General features: G+C 44.3%; 1 protein-coding gene across 2 annotated transcripts in view; it reads right to left on the bottom strand.

The window, feature by feature from the left end:
* ppargc1a (peroxisome proliferator-activated receptor gamma, coactivator 1 alpha) overlaps positions 1 to 18611 on the bottom strand; it is a gene marked incomplete at its 5' end in the record, with an annotated part of 354975 nt that extends 336364 nt beyond the window's left edge. For both annotated transcript variants that reach the window (XM_080022955.1, XM_080022954.1), the window contains one exon: positions 18520 to 18611. In XM_080022955.1, the coding sequence (XP_079879081.1) occupies positions 18520 to 18582 (63 nt within the window). The remainder of the gene's footprint in view (positions 1 to 18519) is intronic.
* Between the last annotated feature and the right edge of the window lie 845 nt (positions 18612 to 19456).

Here is a 19456-nt window from a genome sequence, read left to right on the forward strand (position 1 = left end):
AAAGTAGCTCTCCCCCAGATGAGGTCTGAGCCATGCGCATTATTCTTGCGAAAAGTGAGTTGTTTGCATCCCTGACTGTAATTAACTTGCCTCTACGTGGATAAGCAAACACAAACGCGCGTGCAGCGTTCTGGCTCCGATCGTAACGGCAATATTAAAATGTCACTAATGCAACAAATTTATTTATTTTGGGGTGCACGTTTCCTGGTTTGCAGTCCCTATTTTTTACGTATAAAAGTAGTTGCCAAAGGGGGCAACCAGAGGCCCCAAAAAAAAACAAAAAAAAAAACAGGCAACTGTTATGGTCGAGCCCTGATGCACGTGCAACATTACGAACTTTAGCTTAAAATCCCCCTTGAATTTGAATCGACAAATAACATTATTGAATCGAACAACTTTTCAAAATGATGGTCATCAGAATGCAAAAAATCCGGCGAGAACCAAACTTTGCCGCTCCCACTTGTGGTTTAAGTGCCAACGCCGACAAAGTATTGTACTTTCTAAATAGTACAAGTCATAAATGCAGACGTCACCAAACCTCTCTGCTACGACCTAAGGAGGCAGGGTCAAATGATCCTGAGAACGTCGGTCTACGCTGCGCATCGAGACTTCAGCCTCGAAAAAAAGCACTGCACAAATAAACTCGACTCCTTCCCGTCTTGTGCGGGCTCCCCCGGCACCGGCTGCCAAAATGAAAGCCGCATCTTCCAAAACGACGAAGAAGGCAGCGGAAAAGGGGCCGACTTATCACTCTGAGGCATCACAACACGGTGCCGCCTGGCAACATTCTGTTTGTTAATGAAAACCTGATGAGCCAATATCGAGGCTGTAGCCAAAGAAAAGACACAATAATCATAATTTGTTTTCTCAAATTACCATTACTTGATTTACTGCCTTGTTTATAGAAATGTTGTATTAATATCACACCCAGGGTTGTATGTCATAATGTGTATCAGTACGGCTGTTATCTGGCCGTGGCCATGACGAGCCAACAGAACCAGGCTATTTATCAAGTAAGAGCCATTTGAAACAACAGATTATGATTTCCTTTCTTCTTTCTTTTCAGCTCTGTCAACAAGTTCCTTCAGAATTTCCTCCTGCCAAAGATGTCTTCACTCAACTGTTGTGAAAAAAAAAACAAAAAAAAAAACAATAAAAAAATATATCAAATTTGAGGTTGACATATAGCAGTGTATTTCGACTAGTGCGCCGGCACTAGTGCGCCGGCGGAGCTCGGCAGGTGTGGCGTGAAAACCTTTGAAAATAAAAATTAAAAATAAAATAAAAATAAAATAAAAATAAAAAAATTGGAAATTAGGTGTTTTGTGGCGCGAGATCAAAATTGCAGGGCTGCGCTAAATTCATCACTTCCTGCCGGACGAGCAGCGCCGCGTTCTTCAGAACAAGCTCCATTGCTAAAGTGGCGACCAAACGTAGCGGGGAAAGGTCTGGCTCTTTTTTTGAGACTGGCTCTCCACGAGTCACTCCGTAAAAGGAGTGAGCCGGGGAGGACTTCCTGGACGGCGAGCGAGTCGGTTCGGCTCCGAGTTGTGAACGGAGTCCTGGCAGCGACGCCTTGGCATTGTTTTGCCTTGGATTTGTATTTAGTCCTCAGTAATTATTTTCAGTTTGTGGATGATAGTGGGGGAATGACGGCTGACTGTCGAGTCGTTTCATTTGTCGGACATTTGTTCGACGCGAACGAATCGTTTGCGTGGTCTTGCATCATTAACTCTTAGTGCTAATAAAAAGCCCAGTTCGATATGTTTGAGAGGTTTTGGCGGTTAAAAGGAGAGAGGTGAGCTGTGGCATTATATTAGAAAAAATGAAGTGAAAATGAAATGAATTTCTCAAGAAATGTTGAGAAACATTGATGTAAAGGCCTAGCAGCACGGCAGTGATTATCTTGGTCACTCGGCCAAAATTGAGAAAAGCAACTTATCTCGAATGAATCACCGCGCTGCCTTTTCAGTGTGGTCCACTAATAAATGTGCATTTGTACAATGTTGATGGATGCTACAAAAGTTGATGGTTGCCCGAAAAGCCATTTTTTGAATCATTCAGTTGTGATATGGCTTAGTAAACCCAAGGCATACCACACGCCAACTATTGTCTCGTGTTTGAGACCCAATTTAACAAGCATCCAGTCCCCAACCAGCATTCAGCTAAATGTTCATATCACATGGCACGCTGCAGCAGGTGACAGCCATATCTGGTGGCGTTCCTCCAGGAATGCAATGGTTCGCAATGTTTTTTTTCGTGATTTGTGCAGTGAAAAAACGCTTGATTACGCGGTTAATTTCAGGTTTCATCAATTTCATGTTCATCATTTCATATTAAGCAATACAAAGTTATAAGTGCTCAGTTTAAGGGCGGTTTTTCAGCAGAATACATCATACAAAAACAATTCAAAACATTTAAAATGCTAAATTCTGTTTATTTTCCTGAACAAACAGCTCAAATTTAACAAACAAAAAAAAAAAAAGGGGTGGAAGAGAGCTCAGAGTTCCAACACAAAGAAATGCATGTCCCCATAATCTGTAGGTACTAAAAGAAGATTAAACCAGGACAAAAGAAAAACACCTGGGGACCAATCTGCAATTAAGACAGTTATGCAGTTATTATATTTCAAGTTCATCTTCCATGAAAACAATTAGAGAACAAGTGCTCTTTTGGGCTGTTTCTTTTTTTTGAACGAACACAGCTCTTTTTCCTGAACCAAACGAGAGGTGGGCCGAGCTCACCCAGGCCCATATCTCAACGTGATCGTCCGTTTCATCCTCCCGATACGCCCCCCGTCTCACCTGCTCCGTCGCAGAGTCGTTGGTTGTGGTACATGAAGACGGAGGCTCATCGGTTGCTGTTAAGAGGTCGATCGCCCGCGGGCGGACAACACGAGCTGGTGGATACTGCTGCTTCGCTCAGCATCCGCTGATGTCTTTGTGCAGTAGCGTTTGGTCAGGGTGCTCGGCGCAGCAAGTGTCTCTTGAAGTGTATCCCGGAAGATATCCATATCCACCACCGCCACCACCCCCTGTGGCTCTCAGTGCTGCTGGTCCCACATTGGTCAAGTAGGCACCCAGTTCATCTCTGGATATCCGTGTGTCATAATCCGCTCACACACACACCTCCTCTCCATCAGGCTTGGGGCTTGTTATCTGGAGAGGGCAGCGTGCCGGCCACCCTGCTAAAGCCGAGGAAAAGTTTGGGTAAAACGCCGCTCACCTTGATTCTTTCAGCAATTTCCACAGTCTTGGCTGCTCCCACTCGAGGTCACGGGGATCAGCCGCTGCGCCTGCTCCGGTAACTGTTCAGACATTCTTCTCGCACGCTTTGCCGATTCAAAGTGACTGTTGATTGTGGACTTTCTCTCGTTTTCCGGCACTACGTTTCCCCCTGCTTTCATGTAAAACACTTGGAAATTGTTTTGCACGGTCTTTAGGTGCTATTTCTGTTGGCAATCAGTCATCATCTTCTTCACACAGGAATAGCTATGCTGGCAGTAGTGATGTGTCCGTGGCGAACTGGTGGACCCTATGGCTCCCGTCTGGAAGCCAATTTATTTTATTTATTTTTTTGTAAATGATTACAATAGAATAATAGGATAATCCTATAACATTTTTGTTGAATACAATCCAGAAACTTTGACTTTGGTCATACCAACTACCAAACATCATGTAAAATTATGGTAATTTGGAAACAAGGTGTAGTATAATTATATACTAAACCTATATATGTGCACACATACCAACCATGGGTCAAAACATTTGGCTGAATTTTTAAAAGCCAGAAGTGGTCCGAAATGAACAGCCGTTTTGGAGCCGAAAGAGCCAGCTCTTATTGCTGAGCCGGGCCAAACAATCTGGCTCGCTAAAAAAAAGACCTGAACGTAACAAGCTGACAGGCCAGGGGGGAAAACGTTGGTTGACGTGTGGTTGGATTGGACCATTTTCCGCTGTAACGGTGCAGTAAGTGGTCAAAATGAACCGGTCCCCTTTATGCGCTGAAAGTGCGGGGGTTGGTCAAAATTGCGAGCCCTCGCATAATATCTGCTGATTGGTTTATTTGGAATTGAATTATGCGATCGCATAATCCTGGAGGGACTGATCATGGATGTGTGTAATAGTGCACGTGTCTTCCGAGGCTCACAGACAGCTCGCAGGTCAGCGGATGCTCTTTCACAAAGTCTTGATTAGATAATTACCCATCCATATCTTGGCAATACGTTGCCGCGGAACGACAAGATCTCATTAAACCGACGCCGACAGGGCCGGCTCCCCTGGGATCCTATCAAAAGCAAAGTTCGGCAGGGCACATACCTGTTGATTAAATAAAGAAAAAGGAAAGTAGTGCCGATGCAGAAATTAGATGCACTTCCGTGAGTTTGAGTGCTTCCAGGTAAACACAACAAATCACATACTCCAACAACAGCAACAAAAACGGGGGCGAGTCTTTAACTAGACTTGAAAAGTCAATTAAGCACGACCGCTTCGTGGCCACGCTGTGGTTATGAAGGACCGAAAAATCCCAAATGACAAATGAACAGCGCAAAACAACAATGAACTTAAAAACTCTCTTTGTTTGATTCAAGAAGTCTCTGCTCCCTGGGAAACACACTGCAGTCATCCATTTAACTAACAATTCAATTTCCAATCTGAGGGGAAGGAGGACTGACATATAGAAACAAAAAAAAAGTAAGAAAAACAAACATTTATGGAAGATATCAATGTACCCCACTACGCTTAAGTGCTCCTCGACCCAACATTTACAGAGACTTGTGTACACACAGTGGCCATTTTATTATTAGGTATCAATAAAAAAGTCCATGCTCTCCAGGCAAAACATGCTGTACCCATCTATTTAATTAGCATCCATTTAATTTAATACACAATCTGTGTAGAGACAGGGATGGCATACATAAAAAAATACAAATAAAACGGTAGAAAATATCTACGCATTGGATTCCTGGTACCACAACTACAGCAACCGTGCACCTGGAAAGGACTCACCACTCAGGCCCTGTACTTGTGAATCTTCTGAAAACACATTTTTTTCTACTTCTGTTCAAAATAAAAATCCTGTCAACACCAATAGTATTTAAGAAAATCTCTCCGTCCGCACGAGATCACAACAGCTATTAAAAAAGGGGTCAGCAGGGGACGATAATATCACATAATGTACTGTTTGTACTGTGCGTCGCTTCCAGCTGTCACGTCAGTGCGTAACTTCGTTGAATCGCTCCAAACTTCGCGCTGCTCTATGCCTGAGACTCCGGCTGGAGAACACATTTCAAGCCTTGGAGCCCACAGTCGATGTCAGGGATATGCACAAGTTCCCCCCTTTGGGGGGGGGGGGGACAGTCCACCGCGACATCGAGGGCACCTTAGCGCTCACTTCCGCCGCCAGCCTCCTCCTCCTCTGATTCCATGCCTGGACGGTGCATCCAGCGGCTCAACCATAACCCGTCTGTCTCGGCTGTTGTGGTCCATGTGGGCACCAACAAGCTTAAAACGCAGCAATCAGAGCGTGGTGTGGAGATGGTCACACTCCTGCAATTCATTCACCTCCTGACGGTCAGTGAAGACAGCATACACATTCACTACACAGTCACCTCCTCCATCCCCTACTCCAGCAGCCCACTCAGCTCTCCTAAACGGGACTGTTATGCCTTCCACCTTCATTTCCTTTCATAGGCCTCTGGTAGCACGCTCATTATCACGCCCCCTTGAGGGTAATCATAACAATATAATTTGAGTTCCTCAACAACCTCTGTTCCCTTCTGCTGCTGCTTTCTGTAAACCTGTAAACTTTGGTCTTTTGAACATCAGATCTCTCAATAACAAATCCTTTTTAAGTCATGATTTTATTACTTTTACTATACTAATACTTTTTGATATCACAGAGACCTGGTTAAGTCAGTGAGACTGCAGTCTTGAAGCTCACCCCCCCCTCGGATTTATTATTTCTCCACCAACCCAGGCTCTCAGGCGGGGATTTTAAAAGCAGTCCCATTTCACATAGCAGTTTTACAAAATTTGGACAGTCGAAGGACCAGGTGATAATTTTTATCATTTGTAGACCGCCTCGACCAAATAATGTTTTTAACCAAGAATTTGCTGAGTTATCTCACTTTATGTCAAATTATGACAAAACTCTGATTTTAGGTGATTCATGCATGTCTGCTGGCCCAGCCAGACTTTTGTTACTGTTTTTATGGAGGATCTAGACTCTTTAAACATGACTCACTACAAGAACCGACACATTCTAAGGTCCACACCCTTGACTTAGTACTGTACAGTGCTCTCGGCCCTGACAACATTGAGACAAAGGGTGGCTGTGTGTCCGATCACAAAGCAGTTTTATTCGGTGTGGTCTTATAAAAAAAGTTTTTTTTTATATTACTCACAACAATCCTGTCCACCGCTGTGTTTTTAGCTCTACGTCAGCGAGTACGTTTTCTGAGCTTTTTAATGCTGCTGCTTCGCCTTTAACCTCCTTTTATCCAGATTTTAACACAGAGGAGCTCGTCTCCCATTTTAATGACACGTGTCTGACTGTCCTGGACTCTGTCAGGACAGTCAGACACGGTTAAATGAACCTTTTCAGCCCTGGCTAAATGAATCCACCCAGGACCTAAAGAGAGAGTGGTTTAAACGTATTTTATGAGATCTGGAAAGACGCTATGCACAATTATCAAAGGGCGGTCAAAGAAGCAAGAGCAGCTTTCTTCTCAAACCTCATTGTTGCAAACCATTCTGACCCCAGAATTTTATTGAAGGTAATAGACTCTGTCATCACCCCCTTCCCCTGCCATCTTCCTCAGTCATCACCAGAGATGTGTGAGAAGTTTTTTTTAACTTTTTTTGCGATAAAAGAAAACAGGAAATTACGCCCCCTGATCAAGTTAAACATGCTGGAAGGGTCATTGACAGTTATTTTAGCAGTTTTATAACTGGCACTATAATTTTAACTTGAACATCCATCCCACATGAATTCAACCCCGTGCCGCCTTGATATTATCCCCACCACCTTTCTTAAAGAGGTGATTGACACAACTGGACCCAGTACATTAATAATTATAAATAACTCGCTGGAAAAGGCATTTTTCCTCCTGCCTTTAAACAAATGCTGTGGTCCATCCTCTTTTAAAAAACCAAACCTTGATCCCTCTCTTCTTAGCAATTTTAGGCCCATTTCTAAACTTCCATTTCTTTCAAAGGTTTTAGCGAAGGTGGTATCAACCCAGCTTTTATGTGTCACAGTAACATATTTGAAAAATTCCAGTCTGGTTTTAGAGCTTTACACAGCACAGAAACTGCCCTCCTCAAAGTAACCAACGATACCCTTTTAGCAGCTGACAGAGGGGGGAGTGCAATTTTTAATTCTTTTAGATCTAAGTGCAGCCTTTGACACTGTAGATCACAGCGTTTTAATGGACCGTCTTAACACCTGGGTTGGCATCAAGGGCCCTGCACTTGCCTGGATTTATTCCTACCTTTTCGAAAGAACAGGTAGGAAGAACAGGTAGGAAGAAGAAGAAGTGTGTAGTCGAACCTTCACAGTCTCCTATGGAGACTGTGAAGGTTCGACTACACACTACACACTACAGGTAACGACTACAGCAACTACAGCGTCTACAGCTCAAATTGCCTATGGTGTACCACAAGGTTCCATTTTAGGTCCAATTTTATTTTCAATCCATGTGCTGCCTCTTGGCCAAATTGTCCAAAGGCACAATGTGGCTTTTCATTGCTAGACAGACGACCCACAGATATACCTTCCTCTGAGACCCGGTGACCCAAACAGCCTCGCTGCTGTTGTAGATTGTCTCAATGATATCAACCGTTGGATGGCGCAGAATTTTCTTCAACACAATAATTCAAAATCAGGAATCATACTGTTCACTCCCCCAAATTCAACATCATATTGAGAGTGGCATGTGCACTCTGTCGCCAAATATTAAATCTGTTGCCAGAAACTTGGGAGTACTGTTTGACACTGACCTAAACTTGGAACAGCAAATGTAAAAAAATACCTGCTTCCTTCAACTGAGAACCATTTCAAGAATCAAACCAATACTATCACACAGCGACGTGGAGAAAGTAATCCACACCCCAATTTTCTCACGACTAGACGACTGTAACTCCCTCCTTTCTGGCATCAACCAAAAGTCACTCTTCCGCCTCCAACTGGTTCAGAACGCAGCAGCGAGGCTTCTTACCAGTTCCAAAAGACGACATCACATCACTCCCACCCTGGCTTCTCTCCCTTGGCTCCCTGTTCGGTACAGAATCGATTTTAAGATTTTACTGACCACTTTTAAAGCACGTCTGGGTCTGACTTCAAGCTACAAAACAGACATGTTGAACCCGTATGAGCCAGTGCGCAGCCCCAGATCCTCAGGCGGGGCCCTCCTGGCTGTTCCAAAGTCTAAAACGAAAGGTGACCACGGCTTTTATGTCAGGGCCCCTCGACTTTGGAAGGACCTGCCTGAGGAGAAACGGCTGAGTCAGCCACTTATCAAAACCCATTTTTATACATCTGCTTTGATGTGACGTCGCCCCCTTTCTTTTTATCTATTTTATTTTTCACTTACTTATTTACTGACCTTTTATTTATATTTCTGATCATCATATTGTATCTATTTGTTTTTTTCTGTCTTTATCTGCTTTTACAATCTAATGAATGAATTTCATTACTGTTTAATGTTCCTTTGCCTTTAAATTTCATGATCCGAACACTCCGCTTTTATTTCTCTGTCAAAGCACTTTGTAAAGCATGTTTTTAAAGTGTGCTGTACAAATAAAGCTTTTATCATTATTATTAATATAATACTCGATGTCAAAGGCCACAGAAGAAAATTAGGAGTACAGTAAGATTGAGTCAAGTGGCAACCATTTTGCGGCCTCTGGTTTGCCCCCCTTTGAAAACCACTTTTTAACATCAAAAATGGGGACAGCAAAACACAAAACATGCACCCCCCCCCCCAAAAAAAAAAGAGAAAGTGTTGCATTAGTGAAATATTGCTGTCACAGTGAGAACCAGAACGCTGCACGTGCATTTGTACTCACGTGTGCACCGGTGCACACAGGCACCAGTGAAGGGCAATAGCACAAGGTTATTACAGTCAGGGATGCAAACATCTCGCTTTTTTTCACGTCAGTTTGGGCAACTTGTGTGAATCGCCCACACCAACCCGTAGAGTTTCGTCTTTTTTGACTACTCCAAAGCGATGGCTGCGTCCACAGGCTCGGAAAACTGTAATGCGTGTCGGAAGTGATGTGTTCATTGGAAGGAGTAGAAGCTTATTTCAGAGCGGTTTTTTTTTAACCATATACTGTATGTGTTTGCAGCCCTGTTCGGTTAACTGAAACTAAACTTAAAAACCAGATGTGGGAAAAAGAAAACAAAAAAAAAAAAACATGAGTTAAAACCAGACGGAAAAATATGAAAACTAACTGAAACGATATTGTGTACTTACAAACCAAAAATAAACACAGGAAATGTCTTCATTTTTGTCGTTTTCTATTCAATTTGGTCAAATCAGTCAACGTATAGCTGTTACAATACAATAACCAGTTCTGATATTTGCATAAATAATGAGCATGGATCAGACCTCGTCTGGTGGAGCTACTTCCCGTCTGCAACTGGCCTCATCAACAAGCCCCCCCCCCACTACCCCTTAAACTGAATGGGTATGTCAACGGGTTATACGTACATATTCTTATATATTTTACTTATTGTTTTACATTTGTGTTTCATGTACGCACCAAACACCAAGACAAATTCCTTGCTCGTGTAAACTTACTTGGCAATAAAGACTATTCTGATTCTGATTCTAAATGGAAAGATGCTAATAAGAATTTACCATTGTTATCAATGAGGGGACAGACAGGACCGTTGAGATTCGTCTCGTCCGTGTGGTGAGCGTGCGCATGTGGGTGTAAGAGAGAGACAGACAGGTTATAAGTGTCAACAGAGGAGTCCGTGTTATCACAGCTCTTGTCTGCCTTGACTTGTGTTCCTTCTCCTCTGAAGATTCAGACTCTGTAAAGTATCAGATCAAACGCTAACCGCACAGACATTTTTTGGTTAATGTTATAAAGCTTTTGATCATTATTTTATGTCATTTTTATTATTAGGAAGACGTATAACTGCATTGCATCTTAATTTCTCAAAATACAGGGTGACTAAAAATAGCAAACATATTTTCAGTTTACATATTTTCAACATATTTACATATTTTCAAACATATTTTTATATTTTCAGCCAACCTAAAGCTGAAGCATGGTTGCCAGCCTGGCAACCACTTTCAAAAGTTAGTGTTGAGCCCTGAGGATCTAAAGCTCCTCAGGGCTCAACACTAACTTATAGATAGAAGATAAAGGATATTAAGCTTCTTCTTAATATTCATACACAACACGGTAAGAGCGTGATTCCTAAAGTTGGAGAGACTTTTAAACTTTTAATGGAGACACGGAGAACAACAAAACGGTCGTCAGGCCGCAGCCCCTACGTTCCTGACGCAAATTGAGGTCATGACGTCAGCATATTCAAGAAGCTCCGTTTTAACAAGTAATTTCCCCCTGGGATTATGAAAGTATTTCTGATTCTGATTCTGATTAACCTGTCCATGGGAATACGTGGAAAACAAGAGTTTTGAAAAAAAAGCCCACCCTGGAAGGCGTGGAAAGCTTAGTTTCCAGTGACCTAAAACGCCAAAACGCAGAGAAATGTCCAGGTTTTCAAAGGGCCCTAGATCACAGGGTGTTTGGGACTTTTTTCCAGAACCCAAAAGGTTAACCAGAAGGAACGACCAAAGCCAGCAGATTCAGGGGGGAATACTTCAGTCAAGTAGTGAGCGAGTATACTAAGCGGCTGCGAAAGGCAGATAATGCAACTTCTAACTACAGCTTGAGAGCGGAGCCAGTGAAGGGACGTTTCACTGCTGCTGCCTTTTCCCATCACCACAAAATGCTGCGGTCAGTAAACGGTCGATGTGGATGAGCATCCACCCCCCCCCCCAAAAAAAAAAAAAAGCCAGCGCCCTCGGATTAAAAAAAGATCACCTGGATCATAACATCACCTCAAGTGACCTAGAAAAAGTGGAACAAATCAGTCTTTCAGAAAAGGCATACTTCTGGCATACTTCTGATGTTGAGGGGGATGAAAAATGTAATTCTGGGGACACTGTGCACAGAAGATCTTATGGATTACCACTTTAACAAATCTGGCTGCCCACGAACTCCGATTAACAAGGTGTTTTTCGCCGACGGTACAGCTACTAAAGTAATGGGATTTATTTTTTTCTCGTGCATGAAAACCCAGGCGGGGCTGCTGCTTCTGAGAGGCCAGATCCACAACGTCTGACACCACAGGTCCCCGAGTTCACACGGTCTCAAAAAACAACTCAACATCTTGAACCGGTTCCGGTCCAGTGTTTTGGGGGGAACAGGCAGGCGGCACCTACACAACGCCTGCCGAATGCAGATTCAAAGGATAAAAGTGCAAACAAAGCGGTGTTGATTTAACCCGGATGCCGAGTCAGTGGTAATGCAACAGGAGCTTCGCTATGAATCTTACTTAAGCAGGAAGACAAACAGGCAGACACACAGACACACAGACACACACACACACCATAATAACAAACCACAATCCTGTGAACATCTAAAAGCGCACCGGGCCCCCCTGCAAGGCTTGAAGACCTGGTCCGGCAGCTGCTTTTTGTCCGGCAAACTGAATACATTGGTTTTGAAGGGAGGCGGCGGCCGGACAGGAATCCAAGTGTGGAATTCTGAGAGACACGTACAAAATGCATGATGCAACTTTCAGCACCACGGACAGCAACTCCCCCATCGCCGGGGGGAGGGAGGGAGGGAGGGTGAGAAAGAGACGGGGTAGAAGAAAGGTGAAAGACCAAAGAGAGCGGGGAGAACTGGTGGCACGAAGAGGGAGGGAGGGCAAGAGAGGGGATGCTAAAAGAAAAGAGGGGGAGAGACAGAAAGCAAGAGGGAGAGGGGACAGAGAGAGAGATCACGGGTAAAAGAGGGAGAGTAAGAGAGGTCCAGACAGAGAGAGCATGAGCCGAACAAAGAGAGAGGGAATGAGCAAAACAGAGAGAGAGAGAGAGAGAGAGATTACCGATAAAACAAAGAGAGAGGGGGAGAGAGAGGGGTCTAGACGGCGAGAGAGAGAATGAGTAAGACAGAGAGAGAGAGAGAGAGAGTTCATGTGGTAATGAAGTGAAGCCTCTTCCCTGGTGCAGTTCACTGATCTCCATGTCGGCTCTTCACGCACACACACACACACACACACACACACACACACACACACACACACACACACACACACACACACACACACACACACACACACACACACACACACACACACACACACACACACACAGTGTCCTGTGGCTGTGGCTGAATAATGTAGGGCCTTCACCCGGCGCTCAGGCATGAGTGGGTAATGTGGCCACGAGGAGAGGCTGTGTCAACGTTTCCCTCCACTTTCTTATTTATTTATCCACTCCCCCCTCGCCGTCGAAAAAGCGTGAGAGGGGGTGAGGGTGAGCGTGCGAGGGGGTGAGGGAGCGAGGGAGGGATACGCGTGGCTAATGACCGTGTGTTGGCCGCATGCTGGCCGGGCTGATGACCCGCTCTTTGTACATTAATTTTATCCGAAAAATAAATTAATTCATTCATTAACAAAGGGACGGTGGAAACCTAAGTTGAGTCATGAGCCTGAAGTTCAATAAGGGACGATTTAGTTTTGCATTTGGCTTTTTTTTTATTACTATTATAATCGTTTTATATATATATATATATATATATATATATATATATATATAAAAATACAATTGTACTATAACGTAACCATACTTCTATAATTATTTCTACTACTGCCATCACAGGTTGACACTTTTATTGGTAATTTATATTATTTGTATTTTATAATACAAGATAAAAAAAATTATATTTATTTTCTACATTTGCACTTTTCTTTTTGCTGCCAAAACACCCGAGTTTCCCTCGGGAGGCGTAGCTCGCCACTCGACAGAGCCACACGCTTCCACGCCCTTATTTATTCAAGCAACCAAATCCTCCCGCCCTCCCTGCGTCGCTGGCCTCCCTCCACCTCCCCTGCCTCCACCTGTTGGGCTCTACTCTTCTCTCCCAAGGGGGGATTCGAGCTCATCACTCCTGTATTTCTAGCTCATTACGCATGCAGACCTCGCCGGCAGTGATGAGCATTCGAGGCCCGACGCCCAAACTAAATAAATAAAAGATAATTTTAAATGAAATCTAAGAGTTGTCTGTCAGAAATGCAGTTTTATCTTATCTAATTATTATTTGACTTGTTAATTTTTTTTTATTTTTTTTTTCTAATGCTGATTGTATGCAGAGAAACGCACCGATTTCTCACCACGACAAAAATTGGACAAACTGATTGTGATTCTGACGGAGTCGCGACGCAGCAACTGTGAAGACTCAAAGATCCATTCTGCGGTGATTAGTGGAAACACTGATAACTTCGAATGCTGAAAACTTCTTCTTCTTTAAACGTGGAATAATTTGGTCAGTAATGTGGCTGTTCGATAACGGTTTGGAAAAAGTAATTTTAGGTATATATGGACAGTATATGGACATTACATACATAGGCCTAGAAACCTGAATTGAGATCGGATCAAGCTCGCAGATTAAATCAGGGGCACGGTGCTTTTTTTGTTTGGTTCATTCAGGACATTTTGTCAAATAAAATACCGCTAAAATAAAAACAAAACGCGTGCAAATTGCGCCCTGATCGCTCCCTCAGAGGACGGACGGACGGCCGCGCGCACGCACACGCACACACACACACACACACACACACACTTTTAGATCTGGTGCTATTCATAAAAGGCAGCGAGTGTGGGTTCCCCCTCACTGGGTCGCCCTATATCCCTCCCCACGCTGTATAAGGGGGGACTATATACGGGTGCGACCCACTCTGCTCACCGGTCCCAGGGGCGGAGTCAGGGGCTGAGTCAGGGGGGAAGTCAGTTTATCCTCGGAACACAGGGGTACTCTTTTTTTTTCACATTCTGTGCGCTGCGGTCCGGCCCGGTGATAATAACAAGGTTGGGAACCCCTGTTCTAGAGCGACGGGAGTGTGTCAGGAATTCCAGACCGAGGTCGCATTTCAGACCAAAATCCGACCTGTATCCAATTAGGGCCCCATTCCGAATTTAAAAGATAAGATTCGATGTGATTGGTGCCAATAATGTGATTTGGGCTCCTTTTGCCTGCAGTGTGAACACAGACATAGAATCCGCATCCGGGGCTTAATAGCTGCGCCTTTAAATGCTGATTATGATTCGTGATTTCAAGTAATGTCATATTTTCTTGCTGTTGCGCACAAATAACCGCGTCAGCAGCGTTCTCAGCCTGCCAATCACCAGCTCAGGCTTCATAGGTTTAATCCTCTTTAATTTCTGATGAGTTGTACACTATGGTCTGCTGAACCACGGGAGGTTCATTGTTTGGACGTCCTCCTCCACTTGCAGCACAAACCCGGGCACCGCTTGCAGAGAAATACCCGATGCACATGCGGTATATCCTGAGCTCTCACAGTGGCATCCAGACAAATTACCAAACAGAATCAGTCATTTCGGAATCAAATATTTTGGCATCAATCGGTGAGCTTAAATTCCTTAATAGCCCGAAGCGCTCTCGGCATTCATCGAGAATGATTTCACTGTCGTTATTGTAGCGGATGATTACAGCCTTGCACATTCCGCAAATTGGAATGCAGCAAATTAAGAGGGATTTCATACCGAGGCATAAGTGTAATTTAAAGGCAGAACTGATTACGTTTGAGGCGAGAGAGATGAATTAGTTAATTATCCCCAGACTCACTGCCACTCCGCGCGCAACGCATGCAGGCCTCGCGCTCCGGGAGCCAAATCACACCCCGTGAAGTTCCCCGCAGGCGCATCAATTGTCCTTCGAATACGAAAAAAAAAAAAAAAAACTCACTCCGCAGTTCACACCCGGATGGATTCACCTGATGTCCGACACGGATTCCAAAAAACAAAACAACACGAGTCAAGGTCTTATCACCTCCTGAGGCTGCAGCATCAACCCGGATGCAGCGAAGGTCATGAACACACTGGGATCGCCTCGGCGCAGGGGTGTGCGACTTGGAGCCTTGATTGGAGGTCGGTAGGTCGCCAAAGCGCCCGCACCGGCGTTTCCGTTACCCGGAAATCGCCGTTTTTTTGAACGGGGAAAATCTGTTGAAGTCCGACAAGTTTAAATCTGGTCATAATGTCCGGTGAAAATAATTCCCACCCGAGCACAATTTGAGTTGCTGCTGGGTGGATCATTGAGATTAAAAAAAAAATCCGCGGATCTGTTCATTTCCGCTCTCTCGGCAAGTTGCGACGGGAAGCCAATCAGCTGGAACGATCTAAAGCCGACCATTCACCTCTGACCAATCACGCTTGTCGATATAGAACTAAGCCCCGCCCCCTCCCTCGTGCGCAGGTTGCGCTTGTAAACACAGTAAACACAGAGCGGAGACAGAGCCGCAGCGTCTACAAAGATGATGTGTCGTTGGGACACAAACATCCATAGTTTGGTGGTTTTTTGGGGATATTTAAGTTCCACCCAAAGCAGACGATAAATATTCATTGTGTAAAACATGTCGACGGGACGTCCCGGCGAAGACGCACCACAAAATTAATTATTTATTGAGACCTACTTGCCATGTTTATTTTGTTTTTGATTTGATCAAAATAGTATTTTTGTGAAATGATTATTAAAGCGGCTGCACTTGTTACTCATTGTTCACGAACGGAAATGATTGGATCTCAAGTAGTACTATTTGTAATTCTTATTTATTTATTTTTGAAACGGCGTTGACTGACGGGACTTGTTTTATTTTTAATATTCAATTGAAAAATATTATACATCCACATGCCTTGATGATGTCATTCTCTATATATCCTGCTTGTCAACCATTTTTATGCTCAATAAACACAGATAATATTTGACCGGAATCTCTCCTGTTTGTCCGGGAAATTGCACATGACCAACGCAGCCCACTCGGCTGCTTTTTCAGGGATAATAAAATTGGAATCAAACAGATGAAATGGCTGTTTTTTCCCCCCAAGCTGCTCTCATGTTACTGCTATAACTACAAAGTCTTCATTCTTATAAGCACTGACTTCGGGCGTTTTCGCACCGCAGGAACCTTTTCATAGTTCTAAGAACTTTTGGAGGAACAGTCCCATTTTTTGTGTCTGCGCTGCAGGAACTGGGAACCATCGTCATTTTTAGAACGCCGTTCCTGAGGGACTTTTTGTTTTAGCTCCTGCTCCAGGGCAGGGACGAACTGGCACAAGAGGAACCTTCGGTGACGTGAGTGCACGGTCCCTCGGACTGAGGTAGGTCCACCGGTCGAGCCGCATCGCTCTGCACGGGGACCAGCCCACGTACACTCGGCGGCGATAAAAAAATAAAAATAAAAAAACAATAAAAAACAAAAAACAATAAATATTATATTTTTATTGTCGATGTATTTAGTTCTCGGGGGAACCTCCCCAGTTCCTAGTTCCTCTCAGGGAGTCCCCAGAGCTGTTTTGTCCAAAAAAAAGGCTGTTATAGAGACCTCCACCAAACTGCTGCATTAATAACAACTGCACACACACACACACATGTATATAATGACTGAATGTCAAATTTTAAAGAAGATTTAGAGACCAAACTGCTGTGCTGCGCTGGGGAACTAGGAACGATTGTAGTTCTTGGAAAGTTGTTTTGAGGGATTGTTTTTTTTAAGCTCCTACTCCAGGGCAGGGACTAACCGGCACAAGAGAAAACCTCAGTGACGTAAGTGCACGATGATTGGTGCAGGGTGATTGGTGCAGGGTGATTGGTGCAGGGTGATTGGTGCAGGGTGATTGGTGCAGACGTGAGGCCACGGTCCCTCGCACGGTGGACGCGTGGCATCACTCTGGGTGGGGACCAGCCCACGTACGCTCAGCGCTAATAAATAAATAAATGAATAAATGATAAAAATAAAAAACAATAAAAAATTGTATTTTTATGACGGACGTATTTTATTTGACTTGTTTTATTTTCCGACGTTCACCGAATTAAACAAAAAATGCCTGTGTGGTGTCCGGCCGTGAGCTCGTGCCTTACGAAAGTCGGAAACAAACTTAGTGGATCTGATATGAGCGAAGAGTCAGCAGCTGGATTGCTCATTTCTCGCCTGAAGTTTGCTCAGAAACAGATTTCGCTCGACTGACGAGGTGAAACCATTGAAAGTTGCAGAGTAAACAAAACACAGAACTCACGCTGACACCCCATTGGCTGACGGCACTTCAGAGTTCCAGCGCAGTGTGAATACAACCAGGAAAGAATCCCTTGAATCCCCCCCAGGGAGTCGCCACAACTGTTCGGTCCGAAAACGCTGTAAGAGACCTCAACCAAACCGCTGCGTCAATAATAATTGCACGCACCTATATGCACGTAATAACTGAATGTCAAATCTTAAAGAAAATTTTGAGGAATGCCAAAGCACTGTTTGCAGGTTTGAATGGGTCGGACTCCTGACAAACATTCTAGTTTTATTTCCAAGCAATAGGTGTTCCCCTCGATCCCAAGCGGGAAGCAGAGCTGGACGGAAGGAGAGTGGTCACAGCCTGTAACAACAGTCGTGTGCAGACACGGAAATGATTTCATGGCTCATTTCTCGGTCATGTCCAACACATCATCATAGATCCGCCGAAGGTAAACGACGCTGACATGAGTATTCATATCCGTCTAAGTGTGTTTCAACATAGAGCAGTCGGACGGAGATGGACGTTTGGCCCGTTCTCGGTTTACAACCCGCGCTTTGGCATCTCACGGGGCGTGTCCGTGTCGCCGCCAGTTTTGCCCTGACGTTGGATCCGTTGCGACCCCCCCCCGAAATTTTGCTTCGGTGTTATGACTTCAACTGCCCTTACGCTGCACTTTTCTAAGTCTGTCAAGTTCAATGTAATATTCATCATTTATTGATTCTGATAATAAATAACACATATTATCAGAATAGTAATTATGATAATAATAATAATAATAATAACAATAATAAATAAGAGAATACAAATAAATATAATAATAATGATGATGATCATAATATGATGTCAATAAATATTATAATAATAAATGTGGTAATAATGGTAAGAACTTGGATTCCTCGGTGCCTTCCCAGCCACCCAAGGACACTTGACGAGACAAAAACGAAAACGTCTCGTTCCATCGCCGAGTCCACTCGAAAAGTTTGACGCGTGACTGTAGTTTGCGGCGGTCCGCCCGGAGCAATTAACGCGTGACGTCACGGGACCCCCCCTAATTGGGGAAAATCGACAAGTTCCCGACGTCACTCGTCGCCTCACCGACGCCCGAGACGAGGCGCGCCGGCGCACGTCCTCCGGCGGCGGCGGCGGAAGGGGGACGGGGCACGGGGCACGGCTCGGGCTCCTACCTGCTCGAAGGAAGCCTCCCAGGTGGCGACGTTCAGCAGACACGCGGAGAACAGCTCGTCCATGGCGGCGTCCCGGGGGCTGCTGGGCTGGTTTGTTTGTATTCTCCTCCTTCTCCTTCGTCTTCTTCGTCTTCTTCGTCTTCTCCTCCTTCTTCTTCGTCTCCTCCTCCGGCGCCGCGTGTGTGTCTGGATTCAAAGGGGCGCGGGGAGGCGCGGGAGGGAGTGGGCGCGTGCCGCCGGTGCCGCCGGTGCCGCCGCGTGACGCGCGCGCGAGCGGCGGCACCGGCTCCGTCCTCGAGCCTGATTGGACGATTCGCGGCCGCACGTGCCGCGGCCGCTCGTTAGGGCGCTGCTTCCGAACAAACAAACAAACAAACAAACAAACAAACACACGAACACACAATCAAACAAACAATCAATCAATCAAACACACAAACAAACAAACAAACACACAATCAAACAAACAAACAAACAAACAAACAAACAAACACACGAACACACAATCAAACAAACAAACAAATAAACACACAATCAAACAAACAAACAAACAAACAAACAAACAAACACACAATCAAACAAACAAACAAACAAACAAACACACACAAACAAACAAACACACAATCAAACAAACAAACACACAAACACACGAACAAACAAACAAACAAACACACGAACAAACAAACAAACACACAATTAAACAAACAAACACACGAACAAACAAACAAACACACAATCAAACAAACAAACACACGAACAAACAAACAAACACACAATCAAACAAACAAACAAACACACAAACAAACAAACACACGAACACACAATCAAACAAACAAACAAATAAACACACAATCAAACAAACAAACAAACAAACAAACAAACAAACACACAATCAAACAAACAAACAAACAAACAAACACACACAAACAAACAAACACAC

Source organism: Zeus faber (assembly GCF_960531495.2).
Source record: "Zeus faber genome assembly, chromosome: 22".
Classification (NCBI taxonomy): domain Eukaryota; kingdom Metazoa; phylum Chordata; class Actinopteri; order Zeiformes; family Zeidae; genus Zeus; species Zeus faber.